Source organism: Lepidochelys kempii, chromosome 11 (genome assembly GCF_965140265.1).
Source record: "Lepidochelys kempii isolate rLepKem1 chromosome 11, rLepKem1.hap2, whole genome shotgun sequence".
Taxonomy (NCBI): domain Eukaryota; kingdom Metazoa; phylum Chordata; order Testudines; family Cheloniidae; genus Lepidochelys; species Lepidochelys kempii.
In genome coordinates, this window is record NC_133266.1 from 34,387,932 (window position 1) to 34,414,645 (window position 26,714).

Below are 26,714 nucleotides of genomic sequence, written 5' to 3' on the forward strand. Positions count from 1 at the left end.
GCTCTTTCTTTTTATTGCATTCATAGAATCATAGAATATCAGGGTTGGAAGGGACCTCAGGAGGTCATCTAGTCCAACCCCCTGCTCAAAGCAGGACCAATCCCCAATTAAATCATCCCAGCCAGGGCTTTGTCAAGCCTGACCTTAAAAACTTCTAAGGAAGGAGATTCTACCACCTCCCTAGGTAACGCATTCCAGTGTTTCACCGCCCTCCTAGTGAAAAAGTTTTTCCTAATATCTAATCTAATCCTCCCCCACTGCAACTTGAGACCATTACTCCTTGTCCTGTCCTCTTCTACCACTGAGAATAGTCTAGAACCATCCTCTCTGGAACCACCTCTCAGGTAGTTGAAAGCAGCTATCAAATTCCCCCTCATTCTTCTCTTCTGCAGACTAAACAATCCCAGTTCCCTCAGCCTCTCCTCGTAAGTCATGTGTTCCAGACCCCTAATCATTTTTGTTACCCTTCGCTGGACTCTCTCCAGTTTATCCACATCCTTCTTGTAGCGTGGGGCCCAAAACTGTACACAGTACTCCAGATGAGGCCTCACCAATGTCGAATAGAGGGGAACGATCACGTCCCTCGATCTGCTCGCTATGCCCCTACTTATACATCCCAAAATGCCATTGGCCTTCTTGGCAACAAGGGCACACTGCTGACTCATATCCAGCTTCTCGTCCACTCTCACCCCTAGGTCCTTTTCCGCAGAACTGCTGCCTAGCCATTCGGTCCCTAGTCTGTAGCGGTGCATTGGGTTCTTCCGACCTAAGTGCAGGACCCTGCACTTATCCTTATTGAAGCTCATCAGATTTCTTTTGGCCCAATCCTCCAATTTGTCTAGGTCCCTCTGTATCCTATCCCTGCCCTCCAGCGTATCTACCACTCCTCCCAGTTTAGTATCATCTGCAAATTTCCTGAGAGTGCAATCCACACCATCCTCCAGATCATTTATGAAGATATTGAACAAAACTGGCCCCAGGACTGACCCCGGGGCACTCCACTTGACACCGGCTGCCAACTAGACATGGAGCCTTTGATCACTACCCGTTGAGCCCGACAATCTAGCCAACTTTCTACCCACCTTATAGTGCATTCATCCAGCCCATACTACTTTAACTTGCTGACAAGAATACTGTGGGAGACCGTGTCAAAAGCTTTGCTAAAGTCAAGAAACAAAACATCCCCTGCTTTCCCTTCATCCACAGAACCAGTAATCTCATCATAGAAGGTGATTACATTAGTCAGGCATGACCTTCCCTTGGTGAATCCATGCTGACTGTTCCTGACCACTTTCCTCTCATGTAAGTGCTTCAGGATTGATTCTTTGAGGACCTGCTCCATGATTTTTCCGGGGACTGAGGTGAGGCTGACTGGCCTGTAGTTCCCAGGATCCTCTTTCTTCCCTTTTTTAAAGATTGGCACTACATTAGTCTTTTTCCAGTCATCTGGGACTTCCCCCGTTCGCCACGAGTTTTCAAAGATAATGGCCAATGGCTCTGCAATCACAGCCGCCAATTCCTTAGCACTCTCGGATGCAACTCGTCCGGCCCCTTGGATTTGTGCACATCCAGCTTTTCTAAATAGTCCCTAACCACCTCTTTCTCCACAGAGGGCTGGCCATCTACTCCCCATGTTGTGATGCCCAGCGCAGCAATCTGGGAGCTGATTTTGTTAGTGAAGACAGAGGCAAAAAAAGCATTGAGTACATTAGCTTTTTCCACATCCTCTGTCACTAGGTTGCCTCCCTCATTCAGTAAGGGGCCCACACCTTCCTTGGCTTTCTTCTTGTTGCCAACATACCTGAAGAAACCCTTCTTGTTACTCTTGACATCTCTTGCTAGCTGCAGCTCCAGGTGCGATTTGGCCCTCCTGATTTCATTTCTACATGCCCGAGCAATATTTTTATACTCTTCCCTGGTCATATGTCCAACCTTCCACTTCTTGTAAGCTTCTTTTTTATGTTTAAGATCTGCTAGGATTTCACCGTTAAGCCAAGCTGGTCGCCTGCCATATTTACTATTCTTTCGACTCATCGGGATGGTTTGTCCCTGTAACCTCAACAGGGATTCCTTGAAATACAGCCAGCTCTCCTGGACTCCTCTCCCCTTCATGTTAGCCCCCCAGGGGATCCTACCCATCCGTTCCCTGAGGGAGTCGAAGTCTGCTTTCCTGAAGTCCAGGGTCTGTATCCTGCTGCTTACCTTTCTTCCCTGTGTCAGGATCCTGGACTCAACCAACTCATGGTCACTGCCTCCCAGATTCCCATCCACTTTTGCTTCCCCCACTAATTCTTCCCGGTTTGTGAGCAGCAGGTCAAGAAAAGCTCCCCCCCTAGTTGGCTCCTCAAGCACTTGCACCAGGAAATTGTCCCCTACATTTTCCAAAAACTTCCTGGATTGTCTATGCACCGCTGTATTGCTCTCCCAGCAGATATCAGGAAAATTAAAGTCACCCATGAGAACCAGGGCGTGCGATCTAGTAGCTTCTGCGAGTTGCCGGAAGAAAGCCTCATCCACCTCATCCCCCTGGTCCGGTGGTCTATAGCAGACTCCCACCACTACATCACTCTTGTTGCTCACACTTCTAAACTTAATCCAGAGACACTCAGGTTTTTCTGCAGTTTCATACTGGAGCTCTGAGCAGTCATACTGCTCCCTTACATACCGTGCTACTCCCCCACCTTTTCTGCCCTGCCTGTCCTTCCTGAACAGTTTATAACCATCCATGACAGTACTCCAGTCATGTGAGTTATCCCACCAAGTCTCTGTTATTCCAATCACATCATAATTCCTTGACATCACCAGGACCTCCAGTTCTCCCTGCTTGTTTCCAAGGTTTTGTGCATTCGTATATAAGCACTTGAGATAACCTGCTGATCGCTCCTCATTCTCAGTATGAGGCAGGAGCCCTCCCCTCACAGACGTTCCTGCCTGTGCCTCCTCCCGGTATTCCTTTCACAAGACTTTATTTCCACTAATTTTGTTCCCTGCACATATCTCCAGACTCCCCATTTTCCCTTCTATAAGTGTCGGAGCCCATTGAAATGATCAGGGATCTTTTGATCAACTTCAGTGGAAACAGAAGGATCCCTAAGAAACTGATCTCTCATTCTCCTTCCCAAGTATTTATATGGTCCACATCACCATAGTATCGGTCCATCAAAAAGGAGGGGAAGGAGGAGGAAAGCCCATCTCATTCCATACAACTTAAAATGCAGAAGTAAGAGAAACTGTAGGTTACACATTTTTCTTTCTGACTTTTGTAAGACTATAAATTATCACTAGTCTCTGAGGTGCAAATGGCTACTAAACATTGTGTCATTTGTTTGCTCTAGGCCCTTAAATACTTATTTGCTTAAGTTTCTAAGAACTACCCTTCTGAGCATAGCCATCTTGTTCTCAGAACTCAGTTCCGTCTGTGAAAGAAGACCCACTAATTGTGCTCTTTTACGAAGAATTGATTTTTGTTCCTTTTTGTTGCTTTTCTTTAATATAAAGTTATTTTAGATGGAATGTATGTTTTTCCTCTTTGTATATGTAGACATAACAGTTTCCACAATGCAACACTGATGGTACCTGGTGAGATGAGTAAATTTCATGCTAAGATCATCAATTTGGCAGTAATGTTCACCTTCTCTTCTCCCTTCACAACACATACACATTATTCACAAAACTTTCAGTTTCCCTTAATTCAAAATGTGCAAAATTGTACTGGGGAAAAGTGGATTCATTGTGTCTTTTGTGAAACCTACAGATCATATTTTGCTGGGTTTGCTGCTGCAATTTTTTTTTAAACTGCTCTAATTCTACCCTACCCTCAAAAAAGAATTTTTTACTTGTCAGTTCAGCTTTCATCACAAAGTACATTATAACTTTAGCCTTTCTTAAATTAAATAAAAACTCTTTGGAAGGAGGCAGAACTGGGTTAGGTATCCACAAAATGTGTGTGCGTTACACACATTTGGACAGTTTTCAAATGTATATATTTGAAAACTGGTGCAGGTCAAGGTTACACTTGCTTTACCTAAACTGCATATAACACATTTAAGTTTTGCATCTGAGCACAGATAAGAAACTTAAATACCATAGTACTAAATCTCTTGTGCCAAAGCCCCAGCTGGTATAAATCAGACCAGCTCAAGTGAAGTTAATAGAGCTACGTTAGTTTATATCAGCTGAGGATCTGGCCCAGGTTATTTTAGCAAGGATTTGAAATTCTAAAATGATTTAAAAAACAAACCTAGTAATAGTTTTGGTTTAACATTGCCAGATTGACAGACCTGATGAGTGATTCCCGCAACCTATCCACAGAACAGCTTAACCATGTGTGTGAGTGAAAGACAGGAAGAGAGAAATGTCTTTGGAACACCAAGATTATTTTGCAATGCTGCATGTATGGTATGTTTATGTTATTTGTAAAGAAGATTGTGTCAAAGAATTTGAGAATGAAAAAAATTGATTTGGGTCATCCAGTCTGTTTTTCTGCCAGAGAAGGCTCATCCACTACCATTTTACTGGTGTTTTGTCCAGTTAAATTTTAAGTCCCAAGTGCTGGGGCTTTCACCACTTTCCTTGGGAGATTACTGAGCAGCCTAATTGAGCTCACTGTCAGGGAAATGTTATGTGTGGATATAGCAGATTATCAAAGTCAATACTTGGGAAGAAAAGGCTACTTCTTTATTTTAGCTTACCTCATCAGAGCCAGATCCAAAAATCAGCAGGTCAAAAGGAATTGCAGCAACCATGTCAATTAGGAACCAGCCTTTGAAGTAGTGAATTGCTATTTTTGCTGGGTCACTTACCACTTCTTCATTCTGGTTTACATATGTTGTTCTGAAGTTTATTAGAATGTCAATGATAAACATAATATCCACAATTAAGTCTACCACATTCAGTGGGCTGCAAGAATATCCACACACTCGTCTCTTCTGTTCTTCGCTATCATTCAAAAGGAAGGCCGCAGAGTAAGGAGTGAATATGGCAGTATATATCACTAGCAACAAGATGAGCCAGTCCCAGACTGCTTTGAAAGGACTGTAGTGCAATATAGTAAACTTGTTGATGCGAGGTGTCTGGAGTTTATATTCTGGCAGAACATCTGCTCCTAAGGATAGAACCTAGAACAAGAAATATAGCATGTAAAGAATTAACAAATCAGAGTAAAACAATCTGTGCATATTTAAAAAAAAATAGCAAATATAGTGAAATAGTTAAACTGTATTGTGTTATTTAGACCTGGAGGTTAGGTCCTGATTATACAGTCCTTATGCAGTCAAAATTTCCATCTAATCCCACTCTACTGCCAAGTAATATTTATTACATTTTTGGAAATTAGATCATAAACAGCCATACGGGTCAGACCAAAGGTCCATCTAGCCCAGTGTCCTGTCTTCCAACAGTGGCCAATGCCAGGTGCTTCAGAGGGAATGAACAGAACAGGCAAACATCAAGTGATCCATCCCATATTGCGATTCCCTACTTCTCGCAAATAGAGGCTAGGGACACTTCAGAGCGTGGTTTTACATCCCTGCCCCTCCTGGCTAATAGCCAATGATGGACCTATCCTTCATGAACTTATCTAGTTCTTTTTTTAACCCTGTTATAGTCTTGGCCTTCACAAATCCTCTGGCAAAGAGTTCTACAGGCTGACTGTGCGTTGTGTGAAGAAATACTTCCTTTAGTTTTAAACCTGCAGCCTATTAACTTCATTTGGTGACCCCTAGTTCTTGTATTATGAGAAGGAGTAAATAACACTTCCTTATTTACTTTCTCCACACTAGTCATGATTTCATAGACTTCTATCATATCCCTGCTTAGTCATCTCTTTTCCAAGCTAAAGAGTCCCAGTCTTATTAATCTCTACTCATATAGAAGCTGTTCCGTACCCTAATAATTTTTGTTGCCCCTTTCTGTATCTTTCCCAACTCCAATATATCTTTTCTGAGATGGAGCGACCATATTCTAGAGGAGGGTGTACTATGGATTTATATAGAGGCAATATATTTATTTTCTATCTGATTATCTATCCCTTTCCTAATGATTCCCAATATTCTGTCAGCTATTTTTGACTGATGCTGCATATTGAATGGATGTTTTCATAGAACTCTGACTCAAGATCTCTTTTAGTGGTAACAGCTAATTTAGACCGCATTATGTTTTCCAACGTGCATTACGTTGCATTTATCAACACTGAATTTCATCTGCCATTTTGTGGCCCAGTCACCCAGTTTTGTGAACTCCCTTTGTCACTCTTCACAGACTGCTTTGGACTTAACGATAGGAAGTAGTTTTGTATCATCGGCAAATTTTGCCACTTCCCTTTTTCCAGATCATTTATGAATATGTTGAACAGTACAGGTCCCAGTACTGATCCTTGGGGGATAACCTATTTGCCTCTCTCCATGTAAGAGCTGACCATATATTCCTACCCTTTATTTCCTATCTTTTAACCAGTCACTGATCCAGGAAAAGATCTTCCCTCTTATCCCGTAATAGCCTACTTTGCTTAAGAGTCATTGGCGAGGGACATCATCAAAGGCTTTCTGAAAATTTAAAGTACACTATATCCATTGGATCCCCTTGTACACCCTTGTCCACATGCTTATTGATCCCCCCAAAGAATTCTAGTAGATTGGTGAGGCATGATTTCCCTTTACAAAATCCATCTGATAATTCTGTTCTTTACTATAGTTTCAACCAATTTGCCTAGTACTGAATCTTTTAAAAAGGTACAAATTAAAAAGGTATGTATTAAAAAATGAAAAGCTACCTGGAATGAAATCTTAGGGGAAAAAGTAATACCCTACGAGATAATCATTGTGTGCTTTCATTTCCTTTTTGATTAGCTATTCAAGTTTTGAGATTTTAGCTGGTACAAGATCAAAGTGAGACAACTTCTCCCACAATAATCTTTTAAAAATCCTTATTAGCTCATCTATTTTTGTTTAATTTTTCAGCAGCAAGTGTTTTATAACACTTAGATCCTCTCTTTCGCCACCTAAGCAGCACTAGTTGTTCAATAAAGATCTCCTGTGAAAATGTTGAGAGAACACTAGGGTTAATAACTACTCTTCTCATTTGAAAAGTGAAGCAGGGAATGATTAAGTCATCCACAAGATTATATGGTATCTTTAAGCAGCCACTAAACACCATGCTGAGGTGATGGTGGAGGATGTTCATTATTATTTATTTTTTAGCTGGGACTTAACTAATGGAACTTTTTTTTTTTTTTGCACTAGAGACATTAGTCAATAGCAAACTGAATCAGAGACATTGTACAGCATCTGAAGCAGGATTCACCCTTTCAGACCCCCAGAATGTGACATGACAAGAATAAATCAGCTGTTTTCCTAGTATTAGAGAACAATGTGTGTGTGGTCGGGGTGGGGGGGTGTAAGGTGAGGGGAGGAGAAACTGCTATGCACTTTATAAATAACACAGTCCTCCTGTTAGAGTTTTGAGACAATGAAAGAAATGGATTAGACAACAAGAACAATAAAGCTCTCTTCACAATTTTTTGTCAGAAATATGAAAATTCCAACCAATGTGCTGTATTGCTGGAGAAACAATCAAGCTCCATTCTTTTCTCTCCTACTCTAGTGTAAATCAGGAGTAACTCTCCACTGAAGTCAGGGTCTGATTCTCTTTTCACTTACACTGGTTTATTTCTATTGACTTCACTGCAACTGAAGAGTATGAGAGCAGAATCAGGCACAATAAAGTAACTGTAGTGTATAAGTGATGCGAGATCAAAAACAGATCCAGTGGCTTCACATATAGTTTCTTAGACACAGGTTGACTGGATGATTTGTGTGATTGATAGATAATGTATATAAAACTTCACACTACTATCAGAACAACAAAAGTGATTATTGCCTGAAATTCATTATCTGATTTTTTGTTTGATGGCCATGTGGGTATCTTGTCTTCTCAAATCAGTCAAAATGGACAGGTGTTCATATAAAAAAGAACACCCACCCACTACCAGCATCTGTACTGATAGTATCAGTAGATTGTGGCTAAGAATTAAGACTAATTTATTCTCTATCTTCTACATGCCATCCCTCTAAAGTGAAGGCACTGCTTTGTCCAGCCTGTATTTATTCTTTAGCTAGATGGATGGACAGCTCCAGATACTGATGCCCTCTCAAGAATGAGTTCCTTGTGGAATCTTAAGGTATAAATACCTTTTCCTCCCCCAGGTGCACATGATGGGTCAATGCCCCCAACTAGGCCAGCCACTTTCTGTTGCCCCATGGCTCTTCTCAGGTATGTGTCTCTCTCGTTATAACCCAAATGCAGTAAGGACCCTTAAAGGAGCCTCATCCTTTTTTCCCTGCTGCCCAAACAAAGATTCACTGCATTCAGTGGCTGTAGGCACATTTTCTTTACACTAAAATACTAAACAATGAACTCCACTACATCACAAAAGATGCTTAATAAATGTTTGGTGACCAAATTTGTTTGGACTCTGAGACAATGGATCAGGATGTAAAGAAATAAAAATTGATTCTTTAGATATGAAAATGCTTTGAGAATGTTGCTTTGCACCATGGCGTGCCAGTCCTGCTCCAACTGAGATAAAAGGATATTTTTGCCCAGAACAAGTGTCTATACTTGTCATTATGAAACTGAAGAAAATATCATTTCACTTTGTGGTTGCTGAGGATAACAAGGAAGAAGTGACAGATGGGAAAAAAAAACTACTCACAATTTCAGCTGATGATTTACCAGCACTATTAGCTGCAAAGTATCATTTTGGTTTGGAAGGATGCATTTTGCTAGACTTTGAGCATCCACAGTAGAAGTATTTTCCCCAGAGTGGAAAGTCCTGTGTAACAGGAAGCCTGACAGCCTGATAGTTAGAGTACATTACTTACAGCCCCTTGCTTGGGTGGGTGACTCAGTCTTTAAGAGTGGTGGTGTGTGGGGGTGTTAGAGGGACCTGGACCCTCCCTTTCCACAATGTCCCAGCCAAGGGCTCTGTGACTGTAAACCCCTGAACAGGAGCAGCCTTCCTGGTAGGAAGTCTAAACCCACTGCTATTTCTCACCAGTGTCTGTTCAGTTTGGGCATGGCCCCTCTAGTTCAATTTAGTTGGGCAGTCTGCTTCCTTTTGTAGATCTTGAAGGGCATCTGGTTCCAGGCTCCTTCAGGCAGGGCACCCCTAAGCTGGTGAAGCCAAACTCTACATTGTTCCTGGGCTTCACCCACTCAGTTACCTCCAGTACTGGAGGCTCCTAGGTCTCCTCCACAGTCTCCCATGGCTGAGGAGACCGTGCTTCCTCCCAGGTGGCCATCTTGGAAGGCACTTAGTGATCTTTCCCCTCAGTTAGGAAAACAGCTACTTCCTGCCCCTCCAACAGTCAGCCCCAAACTGAGCCTGGCTCCCTCCTTTTCTCTTCCCTCCAGGCCTGGCATTGGCTGCAGGCATAATAGGGCAGGGCTAGCTGGGCCCAAATTCTCTCTTTAACCCCTGCTGTGCTGGCTGGCAGTTTCTCTGCTTCATCATGGTCTGGTTCTGAATTTTTTTCATGTCAGCTTATGCCATTTATTGCTGATGAAAATCAAATCCTGAGCTGGGATAAACTGCGTAGTTTTATTGACTCTAATGGAGCTAGAGAAATTTACATCAGCTGAGAATCTCGTCTCAAGTATTTAGAATTGGTAGGATTAACCATCTACTGTCTACCTACCTCTTTCTGAGGTATCTCCCCCTTATATGTTCAGTCTGGGGTAACAGCAATTGTCAAGATGGAATACATTACAGCAGTGTAGCAAATCTGCAATTGACATTCCCCAGTGAGTGAGCAGTCAGGATCCAAACATCTCTAAAGTCATGTAAGTGAGTTTATCCCAGAGGTTGAAGCCCTTCTCTGCCTCCTTTCTGTCTTTAGTCTCTCTGAGATTAACACAGTAGTTCCTCTGCCAGTGAAAAAAAAAAGAATATATTTGAAGGCAATGGAGGACTGGGAGTGATAGCAAAAACAAAGCAGACAGCTACCTAGGGTAGCAATAACATAGGGGGCTTCCAAAATAAAATGAAAAAATAGTCCTGTCAGCTTTTACTGTTTAAAACATGATTTAATTACTGGAGGAGGAAGTCCCAGTACTGCGCTCCCCAAACATGATCTTTCACTTTGGGGGGAATCTCATGCCTGTCTCCTCATGGAGAGCCTTTCTGTGACATGACAGTTCTATTGTTGGGCTTCCCAAGGAGATCCTGCTCCTGGGTGGGGTCTCCTGGTGAAGAGTCAAAGAGGCACACTAGGATGTTGTGTAGCATGCCAGTCAGCTTTACTCTGACACTGTGTAGTTGATTTATGCCAGGCAGGTTATGTTCATAGATTCCATACTGCTGTGTGAAAGTTGTTTCAGGGAAATACTAAGATTCAGGAAATCTTGTCAGAAACACTGACCAGTTGGATTCTTTTCTATATTTGGTTTCCTTCCCATTTTCATAAAGAAAGGATAACTAGGGCTCGGGTGATCGGTGAGGCGCAGTGGGGCTCAGACCACCTGCTGTCACCACTTACCTCGTGTGCTGTTTTCAGCTTAGGGAAATATGCTCAGCCTAGAATGTGGACACTGACCCATTTCCTCCCAGGTGACCAGAAGAGAAGGGCTACTATATAAGTCCATGCTGGTGCAGGATCTTTTGCCTGGATCAGGTGGGGCAGCACATACCCATCCACTCACGGAAGTGGTGAAATACTGGATTTTGTCAGGATCCGGTGGGCGTTGCCAGATTGACCAATGCGAAGTGGGTTTTTTTACACCTTCCCCATAGCAGTGAGGGGATTTAGTTGGGGGTGAACATGGAACAGGAGTTAGGTAATGATGTTGCAACTCATAATATAAATGTGGGGTGGATGTCCAGTGCAGATACTCTGTAGCAAAGGGATGTGGTGATCAGATAAAAAAGGATTGGTAAAGGATTTAAAGGAGGTATTCTTTGAAGGAGCAGAAATGGGGGCAGGGGGGGGAGTGGGGGAGGGTGTAGGGCTCCAATGACTGGTCCTGTAGGGAGCCAAATCCCCTCTCCTTTATAGCCCCCCCAACCCTTATTTGAGGGGGGAATGGTGAGGTCCCAGCAGTGGGTTGGCTGGGGACCAGGATGGGTAAGGGGGAGGACTGACAGAAGCCCCCTCAGGTATATACTGAAATGATTATGGAATTACCTACACCGTACACTTTTATCTAGTGGGTACTCCCAGACATTTAAGAATTTCTGCCCTGGGCCACAGTGAGTCTAACCCTGGCCCTGCCGCACAGGGCTGAAGCTGGAGCTTGAGCAACTTAGTTTTGCAGGGCTCCCAGTGGTGTGAGGCCCTGGGCAATTGCCTTGCTTGCCACCCCTTAATGCTACCATGCCAGGCAACCCCATTAAAATGAACTGGCGACCCACAGTTTGAGAACCGCTGCATTAGGTGCATGATCTCCGAGTACCATAGGTCTCTCTCCTCACATGAGGTAACCTCTCTCAGTTCTGAATTCTCCTGTGTTTTATCTCCATTACAGCTATCAAACTATGTCTAACAAGGACAATTTCTTCCCTTTTTGTCTCTATTCATAACATCACTATGAAGCCAGTACCACCTGAGCATTCTCAGGAGATGACTGAATTCAGAAATCACTATCTGAAAATATACTATATTACACAAGTGCCACTGAACAAATGACAATTAAGCCAACATTTGACCCCTGATGACAAGCATTACCAATGTCCTCAGGAACTTCTGAATTAGTTTGTGATTATTATGGCCTTTCAATGCCCATATTTCAATTGCCTTGATATCTTCTTTCTTGAAGCTGACATGGATCACTAATAAGGCTACCCCAATTCTGAAATGATAAATCGCTGAGCTCCTTTTTGATTTTAATCCTCCAGAAAAATGTATTACACTGCCTTTAAAAGTCAGCACAAACCCAATTTATTTGTTTTTCAAAGGCTGGCCATTAAAGCACAGCTTCCCAGTCAGAAAATACCACTACCGAGAATTTATCAATACCTGTCTGATTTACCCATTTTTATCTGTTCCACTACATTAGAACTATACAGCAGAATATTGCATATTTATATCTAGTGAGAACATTTATATTCTGCTATCGGAGAGCGTGAAATACATCTGAGGTATCGTAAGCTAATATTGAATGAGTATTACTTTTTAATGTTAAGATTTCTAATTTAATGATTGCTATAACAAATCTGTTGCCATAATAAAGTGTGACCTCTTTGCATATCTGCCTATTTGGGACTTCAGATACTTTCTCATTAAAGCATTAAACAATGAGCTCAATATTTCTTTGTGTGCAGGACCAGAAATAGCACAATATTCTTCTTTGAATATACCCGCATATTTACCAAATGACGAATGGCACACTATGGATGGGTGAACGTAAAAGACACAATACTTACATGAACATGTTTTAATTTCTTTTATTCTAGAAATCAGACTGCTACAGTAGCTCATGAAATAAAGGTTTTGTGACTATCCAGCGCTTAAAGCTTTGAGTTACGCTGGGAATACCACGAGAACAGGCTTTTTGCTTATTTTTCAGTAATTTATTTTCTGGCCTAAGCTGAAATTTGGGAGGTAATGAGTTATGTGCGAATGCAAAGAACCAAATATAAATCAGACTTTTATGAACCTAAAAAAAGTTAAGTATGTACTAACTGTTGGATTGATTCTTATTTTATCTGATCTTGGATTAATAATTATGCCTATAACATACAAACCATTTCACTGATGTTCCATGTTAGCTTTAGTTTGTGCTGCTGAATTTTTAAGCAATCCTTGTATTAGATCTATTTTAGGTTAGAAAGTTCAGAAACGAATTGTCACCTTTTTGATTTATTACACCACCATCAGTATGGTTAATTGCTTAGTGAGTAAGACATAGGGCCGAAGTCTATCGTCTTTACTAAGGCTGGATGCCTGATAATGATCACTCCTGTTTATCTCAACTGAAAAGCATCTGATTATTGGCTAGCTAAACAACAGTGGTTCCCTTAACCCACCCCGCAATATTGATAATCTATCCAACTATACTCTTAGCCCAGCAGAAGAATCTGTCCTATCTTGGGGCTTCTCCTTCTGCCCCTCCACCCCCACGGACATGATACAGTTCTGTGGCGACCAAGAATCCTATTTTCAACGTCTCCGACTCAACGTCTCTGACTCAAGGAATATTTCCAACACACCTCTCCAAGGAGAGACTACTGAATTGGAATTAATTTGCAAACTGGATACAATTAACTTAGGCTTGAATAAAGACTGGGAGTGGATGAGTCATTACACAAAGTAAAACTATTTCTCCTTGTTTATTTCCCCTCCTACTGTTCTTGTAAAGTGCTGGAAATGGCCCACCTTGGTTATCACTGCAAAAGGTCCCTCCACCCCTGCTCTCCTGCTGGTAATAGCTCACCTTTGCTGATCACTCTTGTTACAGTCTGTATGGTAACACCCATTGTTTCATGTTCTCTGTGTATATAAAATCTTCCCACTATATTTTCCACTCTATGCATCTGATGAAGTGAGCTGTAGCTCATGAAAGCTTATGCTCTAATCAATTTGTTTGTCTCTAAGGTGCCACAAGTACTCCTTTTCTTTTGGCTCTCCAACTCCTAGTTAGAGTTGGACATTTCTAAATGACATATTTAAGATCTAAGTTAATTGGACAGGACCATCGACAGTAGTCAGAACACTGTTCAATGACAGAGCTGGGTAGATGTTTAACAAAAATTCATATGGTACAGAGAAAAAAAAAGGCCAATTGATTGAGAAATTGCACCATATAAGTTACAACAAGATCTATGCTAAATTGCTATTTGCCAACCCAAAAAGAATAGCCATGGAAGTTGATTTTGACCTGTCATACATTCTGACTCTATTGCCTTCACTTCAGATTTACCCAGTGGAAGTGAAAGTAGCATTTGGTCTAAGATATATTACTGCTTCATATACAAATAGTTTATAATCATTTGTCTGAGCTTTCTGTGGTGATTCACAAGTACTAGGTGGATATTTTATTACCTCCACACCTGCCGATCCTACTTGGCAACCCTTTGTTCTGCATTATTTTGTACCCTCATGCTTAAACATACTGTGACTTTCAGAACAATGCTACAGATTTATGGGTTGAGAGATATACTGGTAAAAGGGGATGTGTGTGGGTAGACATGAGCAGCAGGTGAGCTTTTACCTGTATGTTTCTATCTCAGTGTAATCTAAGTTCTTATTTTAGTGTTTTGGTACAATAGAGAATCTATTTCTATTTCTTCATCCTCTACACTCCAAGCTATTTTTTTAAATAATTCTTTTATTAAAGTGTATTTAATGTCTGGTATTTAGATTCCTAAATAATAATCTGTTACATCATCTCCCCAAAAATATATGATGAAGCAGAGAACAAATCTGAGCCCAAACCTGAAACCCACACCCACCACGCATGCATATGCAATGTGACTCATCTGCTGTATGCATACAGCTACTGCAGATGGGTTAGTGCCTTGAAATTACAGCAGCTGTATTAAACAATTATTGGGCTCTCTGACTGAGAAAATTTCCCATGGGTGACAAAGAACCAGCTGGATATTGCTGGTGTTTGCATAGTAGATGTGTGTTGGTGTCTATGAACATTGAAATCCCCAGAAATGGAATCACTAAATCAGAGAATTCATCCAAAAATATACTGCAGTGGAAAACAGAAAAGCAGGCCTTCTAATCCAAGTACTTTGATCTTCCATTTGAACAGAGTTACAAAGCTGTTCTGGGCATTATTTTTAAAATAGAACATTTAGATCTTAAGCCTTAGGAGTCTTTTCCTGATAGCCAGTCTGCAATTACTTTCATGTTAGCGTGTAACACATCAACAGAGCAACACCTATAAGCAGATAGATTTGTTGAATGTACTTTAATGAACTTTAAATTTTACCATAGTAATTTGTGGATTATCAGTGAAGGTGATGTTATCTACTGTTCTATTTTTAGCAAGCACTAATGACAGAAAAAGCATTATGAGAGACATATCACTCAATTCTTTATGAATTAACCTAAAGGAGCCTTTCAAGCTAAAGCTTTAAAAACTTTAGGCTACAAATTGGGAAAGAATTAGCACATTATTGATTGTTCTATCGACCACAAAACCTCTAAGCTGTTAACAAGCATTTATAAATCATCCAGCTAGCCATTAAGTACCACATTTGCAACAGGGGCTTAAATTATTATCATTTTCAGTCACTCAAAATGTAGTTACAATCATTGGTTGATGACCTGTCAGTGGAAAGAAGTACTCCCGCACTTGTTGATATTATCTCCAGGCTAGCTATTTTAAAGTATTTGGCCATTTATGAAAATCCTATATTTATTAAGATCCATTTAAAACTAGTTTGCTGGATGAAAAAGATTCAGTTGTGATTAAAACTGAATATAAAAATAAAATGCAAAAGGAAATATGCAATGCATATGGTAAAGATAGTTAAATAGTTATGGTAATGCTTTGGGCTTACGCATGTAGAATGCACATTGTCAACACTGAAGAAGTTTCACACATCCAATGAAGGGTAAAAAGACATTTAGGAATCCCCCCTACAATGCATTTATTTGGTCTTCAGTATTATGCTAAATAAAAAATATGGCCTAGATTTTCTAGTATGATCTGTACACTTTGTACTGTTCAGACAGCTCACAGTAGAGATTTCCATTAGGAAACAGACAATGGAGAATTACAGAGGGAAACTTTCCACTAGCATAAAGTTAATGACTGGCAGTTCCTGTGGCATGAGGGAACCTGGGGGGTAAGGGAACACCACAGGAATGTAGTAGAACTCTGTTGCACTGATCCTCCACTTGCATAGGCTACTCTAAAGTTACAGCTGGGCTGGCATTGAATCAGTAAGCATAAGTGGCTCCTTGATAGGCCCACCCCTACTCCTGTGCTGAATGGAGCTCAAACACATGGAAAATTCAGCCCTATATTTAGGGACATTTTCCAAGGAAAGGAGAATCTCTTAGGTACTGTAGCTGATCAGATGCATGGCTGCAGAGCATTAAAAGCACATAACAAATATGTACAGAGTTCCTAGAATGTAGCTCAGTCTAGTAACCTCTAGAAAAATATGCAAAACTTTGGCAGGAGTAGGCCCTTTGCTTGTACACTCTTCTTCTGCTAGTGTTTGCTTGGGTTTCTAGCTATAATACAGGCTACTTTTTTATTTCTGGAATAAATCATCGATCATCATAGCTTCCAGGGCTTACCTGGTGCTGCAGAAGTGTAACAAAGATGTAATAGGCCCTACAGTATATGTGGGAAATTATTGTCCTATAAAAAGCTTCTCTTTCAGGCTGCATCCACAGCCCTTGGAGGGAGTTGTAGTCAGCATGCTTTCTTAGCAAGAGAGTCTACTAGAGCAAATCACCTGGTCTTTAATGGTTTCTACTGGATGGCCATTAGCCCCAGAAAACAACAGATTAATATATCTACTGCTCCGTTCCAAAACCTAGGTGCTAATTGAAAGTCTTAAAGACTAGACCAGAGAGAGAAGGTTTACTTAAGCTCACCAGGTTATACTCTTCCCTTGTTTACACCCTGGCAAGCCAAATGAAATTGAACGCTCTGAACTTCAGAAAGTTGTATGAATATATGAGACAAGAACTTGTATGATCTTTTTTATTTCAGATAAAGGAATGGGTTACTTTAATATTAAGAGAACATGGTTCCAAAAAGCTTCTTCTCTATTTTCTGTCTATATGTGGGGGGATGGGTCTAGATCAGTGTTTCTCAACAACCAGTCCATGGACTAGAGTCAGTCTCTGAAAGCTCCCTGACACAGTTTAGGAAGGCAGGAAGCTGGTTCCTGATATCAAAAAAGTCTGAGATACACTGGTCTGGAGAGCCTCAAGGACCCTTCCAATTTCTATGATTCTATATGTTCAACTTATTTTGAAAATGGACCATATTCACAGGCTACAGGTGCTTGAATTTCAGAGCAGAAAGGTAGGAAATTCAGAAGTGAATAACTATGTTCTATTTCCTTGCCATCGAGGACTCTTTCATTTCTTGAGATCAGTAATCAGAGCAGGTTCTTCTGAACAGCACTGCACTTCTTACAATACACTTCTATGCGACTTCTAGTAGATGTGTTTGTAAGTTTCTAATGTATCAACTGAAAGGAGTGGAGTTTGCCATAGTCTCTCTTTCCTTTGAAAAGATACCAACTTTGATTTTACGTCAAATTGGCAATTCATTGAATAAAGTCTTATACCTAAAGGTATAGTGTGTCTTAGAGACAGATTCAGCCCTGTATCACACTGAAGATTTATTCAGGTGTTTGAGAGGTTGATTAGGCTGCACAGATGGATATGTAAGACAATAGCTGATCCAAGGCACCCTTGATCTTGGAAAGAGGAAGCTCTATCAGTTGTCCCAGGATTACTAGTCTTACACTAAATCTTCATATAAATATTTTATATAAATTGTAGCTAACTGGATTTGCATAAATACTGTACATCACTTGGCTTCTTAGAAAAGAACCTTAGCTTTATACTACCCATCCTTAATAAATTAATTTTAGAGATTTGGGGTCAGGGCTCCTGTTCATTAATTAGCTTCCTGAGACAGCTGCCTCCTTCCACAAATCACAGTAAGTATCTGTAACTGTTTCTTGAGTGAATCCCTAAGATTTAATTATACTTTTAAAATAATTGGTGGATTCAGATAATCTGGGATTTCCCCCCCCCCCTTATGCTTTTCATTGACATGATTGAATAGAATTTTTTTAAAGTTACTTTTCTTTCTTTCTTTTAAAAAAATGCTCTCTCAACTGGAATTCTGGAGCCCCATTCTTCCAATCCCTTAATACTTCTGCTGCCTGTAAAAGGCTGGGATTAATCACTCCCTGACAAGTGAGATATATATAGTCAAGAAATATGCACTGTTTGCTCTGGCTTACTAACATTGAGGAGGTACAAAAGAAAGAAAATCAGAAGGCCTTCACACTATACATTTTGACAGCAATGTTGGCTAGTTCTTGCCCTTTCCTACTGCTTCAGACCTTGGACTCAAAAATAAACAAACAAACAGAAAATCATCTCCTAAATTATCAGGGTCAGCCTACCAGATTTACTCCTAGCCAGACCAAAATAAAATTTTCTCAAAAGCTAGTCCAGCTTCTCTTTTTATGTGCTTCAGACCCGTTGAAGATAATTGGTTCTCAGTTACCATTAGTTCCAAATGCCATCCCCTGTTCCATCTGCAAATCTCTGGAACTTTTAGCTTGTTAATTTGGCATGCTCTCCGTTTTTTCTCACCAGCAGTAAGTAGGAACTCAACCCTTTCAGTAAACAATTAAACTTTTGCCCACTGACTTTCCAGTTTATGTCTTTGCTAGTAGTAAACAGTGAAAACTCTCATTCCTTGCAATAAATAATGCTAACTTGATAGATCAGCTAAACAAGTCAGTATCCCTTTATCTGGAGATAGTGGTGCCCCAAACAAAGTAAATATATGCCCCCATTACAGCACTGCAAAGTTGTAGTGTTTGCACAGTACTGGTGATACTGGCCTGGATCCATAAAGGGATCTAGCCACATGGAATCACTGAAATCTACTAAGCCTGAGTTAGGTGCCCAGGCTCCCTATACAATGAATGAGGAGGAGGAGAGATAGGTGCTTAAGAATAGGGTCTACAAAAGACACTTCTTTGCCTATTCAGTAGCAGATGCTGATTAAAGGAGTATGTCCTAAGTGAGGAATAGGCTTTATACTGAACTACCAGCTAATCTGAGAATTGGGCTCCCCAGCTCTAGGCTGAGTCACTGTGGCAGGAAAATGCCATATGCACCCGTTCTGAGGATAAATAGGACATCAGTCTCCAGGGCCATCAAACTATTAAAATGAAATGTTGCAATTCTTAATTTTTAAACTAAGATGTTCAATGCAGGTGGTTTTTTTTTTCCTGTTTTTGTTTTGAAATTTGACATAAAATATAGGTTTCAGAGGAAAAACACTCACACACATCCCAGCCTGGCTGCTGCCTGCTGCGGCACAGAGAACTGCATTCCCAGAGCTTGGGGTGCAGTGTGCTCCAGCATCTCCTGGGGATCCCTTATCCCTGCCCTCACTGCACCCCAGGAGGCAGGGATAAAGGATCCCTGGGAGGCTGTGGGAAAGTTTTGGGGCTGGCTTCCCCTCACTGCCATCACAGTGCATGATGCCTGGGCACCTCTGCACATGCATCCCCAGGATTGACCAGGGGAGACGAGGTGGCCCAGAGGACAGAGAGGGGACCAAACAACTGCCCTGGGTGTTGTGGGTCATCCCTCCACCAGCTGTGCTGAGCCGGGAGCTCTGCTGCTCCCTCTCCCTACAGGACTTAGTCCCCACTCTGTTCTCTGGCCCCACGGGGGTTGCATTTGCAGGGGCACCTAGGCAGCATGCAGCAAAATCTGGCTGTGCTCCTGTTACCAGGAAGCAGCTCTATTTGCAAAAAGCTTCTTTTGATCAGTTTCCATTGAAAACCTTGAAGACTCTCTGATAGTGTGCTTGCAGACTGGTGATCAGCAGACAATGGGTTACTGAAGATCTCAGCTACTGCCCTTTGCAAACAGACATGTGGCTTCCATTTTTAATAGACTGCACCATAGATTGTCAGCATGGAGAGATCAAAAGGAAGTTGCCCTAAGGAACTCCGGGATACAACAGGAAGACTTCCAGGACCTTAGTCAAGCTGGGGACACGTGTACACAGGAAAGCAATAGGGCTCAGATCCTAAGTCCCACCTTAACATGCGCTTGGACCCGACAGCCCTGCAGGGTCCTGGGACCATAGGTTCAAGCCCTAGGTTAACCCAATCGGTGTGTGGATACAAGGGAGGTTAGACTTGAGCCCAGGATCAAGCCTGGGATTACATTGCTGTGTAGACATATCCAGAGTCATTTTCACACTCACTTTCTCTCTGTCCCAATGACTATTTAAGTATTTATCTACAATGGAACTGCTTCAAGAGGAGAGACTAAGAGACCCTCCTGAATATCCCATATCTTAGGGCATGCATACACTAAAAACTTAAGTTGACCTATATTAGATCAACTTACAGCTATCACAGTAATTACTGCGGTGGTTCATGTCCACACTACCTTTCTTTGGTCAGTGGTGTGCAGCATGGAGGACTTTCTTGCCAATTTCACAGCTCTAGGCTGACAGCCAACAGTCGATGTAAGTAATGCAGTGCCTACATGGACGCTGCATCACCCTGACTGCACCGACATAAGCCTCTTGTGGAGGTGGAATTATGTCAGTGTAGTAGGACACTTACATTGGTGGGAGCAAGGCTGTAGAGTGTACACGGACTTAGTTAGGTGGACATAAGGCATAGTGTAGTGTAGACCAAGTCTTAGTGGTTAGCGTGCTCTCCTGAAAGGTGGGAGATCTGTTCAAGGTTCAAATCCTTTTCCCCCAGCAGACAGAGGGTGGAACTGACCCTGGATCTCCTGCATCCTGCGTGCTCTAACCACTGGACTAAAAGTTACAAGGGAGGTGTCTCCTTCTCTGGTGGGATTTCATATGGGTCTTTTTAGGCATGTTCAGAACCCAGATTGGGCCTTTCAAGTGCGATAGGTGTGAGAACACCTATCTCTGCCTGGTTGGAGAATCCCACTGCGGCTTAGACAAGCTATGAGATGCCTAGAGTGAGGCATTGTGTGCGTCACTAGCAGCAGAAACTTAGGAGCCTAAGGGACCTTTACAGTTAAAATTTAAGGTACCAAGGGATTTTAGGTGCCTAGAAGGTTAGGTTAGGGGTTTTGAGGATCTCAGTGGCACCTAAATGTTGGACTTAGATGCCTAAAGTGCTTATGTATCTTTTGTGGATCTGGAGCCCTGTGTTTTGTTTTGAAGTGAGAAAATCAGTTCTCATATCCCCAAAATTTTTACTGTAAATCATCTAATTTCTTCAAAGCGAACGACAATACAAGTTCATGGACTTGATCCAGATCACACTGAAGTAAGTAGAAAGACACCCATTCTGTGTTTCTTCCTATATTAAAACTGCAAAATGGGTGATTGTCTGTGGGAGGTGATACCGTATTATCAATAGCACAAATTGCATTCAAGGTCTACATCATAGAATAGATCACTGATTATGCACTCAATTAGATCAAAGAGTATGCAGCTCAGGAGAGTTACAATGAGGAGGCTGTTCATTCCCTTAAGATACAGATTGATCTGTGAAATGTAATTGTCACCAAAGACACTAGATACTACTAACTCAGCAGGGGGTTGGGAAATCCCCTGATTGGAAAGGATGGATCCAGGGGAAATTAAGGATGGACATGTAGATTCAGTTCCCATGCTTTAAAGCAGCTGAGCTCTCTGATTGCTGCATTTCCACCGTATGTTGTGATCTCAACATACAATATTGCAGCAGTTCCGATCCCTTTTAGGATTCATGCATCACGAACAGAATGGACTAGAAGGAAGGTGCCCTCCAGGAAACAAGGCTATTCAGAGGAGGCTTTGAAACATCATTTCTGTGGGTCTGTGATTACCAGGTTTATGAGGGTGAAATCAAGTGTTGTTTTTACAGCAGAAGGAAGGACCATTATTTTTTGACCTTATTCTATACCAAAAAATTGAAGAGAAAAAGCCTCATTTTTTCTTAAATCCATTAAAAACAATGTGCTCAATTCTCCACCACATTGCACCTCATGTAGTCTGAGAGTTTAAGGCCAGAAGGGACCACTAGATCATCCAGTCTGACCTTCTGTACAGCACAGGCCACCATCACTACCCAGCACCTGCACACTAACCTACCAACCAAAATGAGGCCAAAGTATTACAACCTACAGTAGTACCCACCGGGGCAGTCATTTATCCCTGTGCAAATTGACTGCATCATTGAGAGTTGGTTACAATTTTGCACAGGTGTGAATGATTACACAAGGTACACAGTGGTGGAAAATCAAGCCCGTTGATTTTCACTGGTTTTATCATCACTGCGGGGTTCCCTCTCCAATACACAGCTTTTTTTCCACATGCTCATCATGCAAATTACATTTTTAAATGATCATATTACATGCACTTATACTATTTATACAATTAGGAAAATGTATAGTAATTATGAAACTCAGTTATGTAACTACACAGTTAAAAAGATGAAATTATATTGCATTGTTACTTGCTAAAATTACTATGTAATAAAAACAAAACTTTCTGTATGAGTGATACTAATTGAACATTAAGATCAGGATAGCAACGGAGAAAGAAAATTCACAGTTTAAGGGGAAATGAATATAGAACATGTTCAATACAGTAACCAGATAAATGCCACACCACAAGCATTATTAGTGTGACGTGTAATTGGAAGGCATACATATCATAAGGTATGTTCCCCGTTAATTTAGAATTTCCTAGCTTTTGTCAGCATGTGTTCCAAAACTAAGAGCCTTGAAATGTAGTTTGTGCGTGAGAGTTATTGTATAGTGTTGTAAACAATGCAATGTGTCAGCTGAATCAGAGTGTTGAAACTATACAGCTCAATAATTTGGTTTATTTTTAGTTCTTATATTGACCCTGTCTGTCCTAGATGCTACTAAACAGTCTTCTTTTAGCCTGCAAACCTGAAGGTTAATTTGAAGTCATGATCATCTAATAGTTATTTTTATATCAACAGCTGTGACTGGCCTTGGGGGCTATTGTTACTTATTTCTTCATCTTCTGGGACTGACAGAACAGAGTCTGGACAAAATTATAAAAGCATGTAGTGAATCTACAGGATCTACCAGTGCATGTCAGGGAACCTCTGAACTTTGAGAGCTTACTTTTCAAACTGTGGGTGTTCAGTGTTTCTGGAAATCAGACACAAGTGTCCAATTGTCCAGGAAAACAGAATACATATTTCCTCATCTCCTTCACTGAAGGGTAATGGTTAAATTGTTTGGAAAAGTGTTATTTAAAAGTTATAAACCCAGAAGATTTTTGCCTTATTGCAAGGTGACTATTGTGATGAACCATCATACACTTCAAATTCCTACAGACCCCAATTCAGCAAGGTACTTAAGCACATGCCTTACTTTGAGCACGTGGCTAGTTCCATTGATTTGAGTGAGATTAGCAATCTCTGAATTTTGCTGATTTGGTGCCAGAGGCTCTATTTACAAAAAAAGAAACATGACTAAAGGGGTGTCGGCTTGTATGTTCATTGTTTAGTTAATTTGGTTTGTTACCAAGCCTAGGCTGTGCATATTCAGATATTACCTCTCCCTTTTCTTTTTTTTTAAATGTAAGATAGATTCAGGCGACTATAGTCTCCATACAACTCTGACTCTGTTCACAGTAGAATTAACAGCTTGCTTTTGGCTTCAGAGTCAGACATGAGTGTGAATTGTATGCCTATGAGGAGTTTACAATAAAACAAGAAAGGGAAAAGATTAAGTTGCTTACTGTTGTGCCTCCACGGGCTGTAATTTTAGGACTGGAAGCCTTTTTTTGTATTCATTAAAAACGTTAAAGGACAGATGTCAGATTTTTTCATTGCTGCTTTGTTTAATAAAATCAACTTTTTGTGCCTATGGGAAGACTTGTCTCATTCTGGTAATCAGTGTCAAGACCCCATCTGAACCTGTCAGTGCAAAAAATGTGTAGAAATGGGACTGTTCTCCTGCTCTCGTCAGGAGCAATAAAAAAAATAAGTAAGTTGAGTCTTTCCTAAGGAAGATAGTCTCCCTTAGCACCCCTGGAAATTATAATTCAGAAGATAAGAAACTGCTGTAAGGGAGAGTATTACCTAAACACTAATTTGAGTGATAGATGTCTACAATGGAACATGACAGCTCCAATTTTTTAGGAAGGGCAATCTGACAAAATTGCTGAGATGTCTATTTGTCCCAATAAGATTCAGATTGTTATACAGAGAGGGGCACCCAGAGGAAAATATGGTCAGAACATATATAGCTCCAAATGTGCCTTATACATGGAGTCTTTCCTTGGCAGCTGAACATGCCAGAAAAGACCACCATGTGGGATTCAATGAGATTCCCGGCATCTGCTCATTTAGGGCTAGATTCTGGCAGCCTACCTCATGTTGAACAGCATCCCACTCTGACCCAGATTGTGATACCCTTACTCATCTTCGGCAGTTCGTTATCCAGTAGATACTCCTGTTAAGTTCAATGGAATGTCGCATGAAGGGAGGTGCTTCACAATGGGACTTAATGGGTCACAACCTGCCCCACTCTGAATAGCTCCATTTATTCTGATGGGGCTAGTCAAGCAGTAAGATGCTACTCAACCTGAGGAAAAGTGATGGAATCTAGTCTTTACTGCCTTACTTTAAAATTCACGAAACATTGGAAAATACATAAGAAACAATTCTGCACTGGCATGGCAACAGTCTAGGTGATGTCATTGGTCTTTTCCATGGTTCTGTGAGTAAAGACACCCTTTGCAGTGACATAATGGTAATCTGAGGAGGTTGACATCTCCTTTCACTTTTCCATTTTAGGATATGAAAGAGTAGAAATGAATGGAGAAGCAGCATTACCAGTGAGGAACTGATTCACTCATACATTGTCTGGTTTTCTCTGCTCAAGACATACTCTCCAGTGTATCATCTACAGAAAGCCTTCAGCATACATGTTATAACAACAGTGTTTGTATATATAAAAAAGAAGATTCTACTATTATGACTTCATTGATTTAAGTTCTTTCTCTTTTTTCCTTCTTTTTGCTTCTTTAATTTAATGTGTTTTTTCCCTTTCAGTGTTTTTAACAGCCTTGGATTTTCCTCATACTTTCAAATGTTTTAATTCGTTAACAAAATCTCCCTTTTTTATTTTTCTCCAGGCAAGTCACTTTTCCCCCTCTTAATTGCAAGTCCCATCTCCCCCATGCTCACTGCTCACTGGAGGGGAGATGAAGCCTATGAATCCAAGCTGGGGGTATTTATTAAAGAGAGATTGCTGTCTCTACAGCATAAATCTCCACCATTCCTTTAGACTATGCAGAAGCCCCTTTGTGGAAGGTCCAGAAGGGGCCAGGCCCACATATTGAGAGGTAGAGAGTGGAACCATGAATGGTGGGACAACAGTTGTATGTGGCATGCTCTTGCTACCCTAAAAACTATCAAGTCAAAGTAGAGTATGTCACCAAGGCTGAGAACCTCAAAGCTATTTAGGCTCCCATCTTCTATTGATTTGGCTCATAAGTGAACTAGGAAAATGTTGCCTAGATGAAATCACTATAAGGTGGGCACACAACTGGTCGAAAGATGATACTGAAAAAGTAATTGGTTCTTCAAACTGGGATGTTTGGGGGTTCCATAGGGTTCAGTCATAGGTCCAGTACTAGTAAATATTATTTTCATTAATGACTTGGATAATGGAGTGTAGAATATGCTAGTTTTCATTAATAAATTTGCATATGACACCAAGCTTGGAGGGTTTGCAAGCACTTTGGAGTACAGGATTAGAATTCAAAACACCCTTGACAAATTAGGTTAGTTGATTTAGGTTAGTTAATGGGAAAATCTTTCTAACTATAAGGTAGTTACGTTCTGGAATAGGCTTCCCAGGGAAGTTATGGAATCCCCATCATTGGAGGTTTTTAATATTTAAGAAGAGGTTGTACAGACACCTTTCTTCGCTGGTCTAGGTTTACTTGGTCCTACTTCACCAGAGGGGGCTGGACTTGATGACTTCTCAAAGTCTCTTCCAGCCCTACATTTCTATGAGTCTATGTTGCTACGATCTGTGCCCAAGTCTACGTTACTTGTATGGGTTCTCTCTCTGGTTTGTAGGACCCATGGTTTAGGAGCAATGTTCTAGGACAAGCTGTGATCTGGGGGATTTCCTGGCAGCACAGCTTCTGCAGGAACTATGTTACTGGAAGGCACATGGAGCCAGGGGAGTAGTGAAGGCAATTGAAACTGTAGAAGCTACTTGGATTTAGGGGGCTGTACTGTGGATTTAAGGACCTCTACTCTCTCTGACTTTTCCAGTCAGTGCAAGACCCATGTTCCCCCTCAGTAGAAGACTGAGAAGGAAACTCTTGTAACTGAAAGCCTTTTCCAGAATATCTGCACTGATGTCCCATTTTCTTCCACGTACATTTCAAGGTTCACATGCTTACTTTAAAAAAAAAAAACTTTCGCTACTCAACCACTATTGACATTTCTGCCATTATCTCTCCCTTCAACACCTATTGTCCTTCCCAGATTCTCTCTTGAAATCTCCTTTTGTCTTTTTTGCCACTCTCCATATTATGGCACTAGGAACATGCTAGTACCTCTACATCCTAGGCTTTCCTCCTTCAACAAATTCCGAAGTGCACCTGTTCAATGAAATAGTATAACTACAGTGATCATTCACCACTCAATGCTTGTTCATTGTCTTATACTTGTTCATATCTTCAGACTGTCTGTAAACACTTCAGGGAAAGAATTATGTTCTGCGTTCCATATTTTATCAGTTGTAAGATACTGTTTGTACTTATTTTCCTCCTCTCCCCAATTTTGCTTTTCACTTAAATTAGTATTTCTTTTCTGTTGTAATCACTGCTATTCTTTCAGGGATTCTTCCTCCCCTTTCTTTTCCTCAGCCAAACCTCTAGTTGCTCTTATTAGCTTGCTAACCTTCTTTTATCCTTTACTTCCCCTCTGGCCTTTAAAAATGATAATATTTCCAATCATCACTTCCATTAATTTCCTTCCTCTCTGT

General features: G+C 41.0%; 1 protein-coding gene across 11 annotated transcripts in view; it reads right to left on the bottom strand.

Annotated features, from left to right (window-relative positions):
* Positions 1-26,714, bottom strand: part of KCNH7 (potassium voltage-gated channel subfamily H member 7) — a 343,770-nt gene that overhangs the window by 63,752 nt on the left and 253,304 nt on the right. For 10 of the 11 annotated variants that reach the window (XM_073305646.1, XM_073305643.1, XM_073305642.1 and 7 more), the window contains one exon: positions 4,692-5,117. In XM_073305646.1, the coding sequence (XP_073161747.1) occupies positions 4,692-5,117 (426 nt within the window). The remainder of the gene's footprint in view (positions 1-4,691; positions 5,118-26,714) is intronic. The other variant, XM_073305644.1, reaches the window with a different exon arrangement.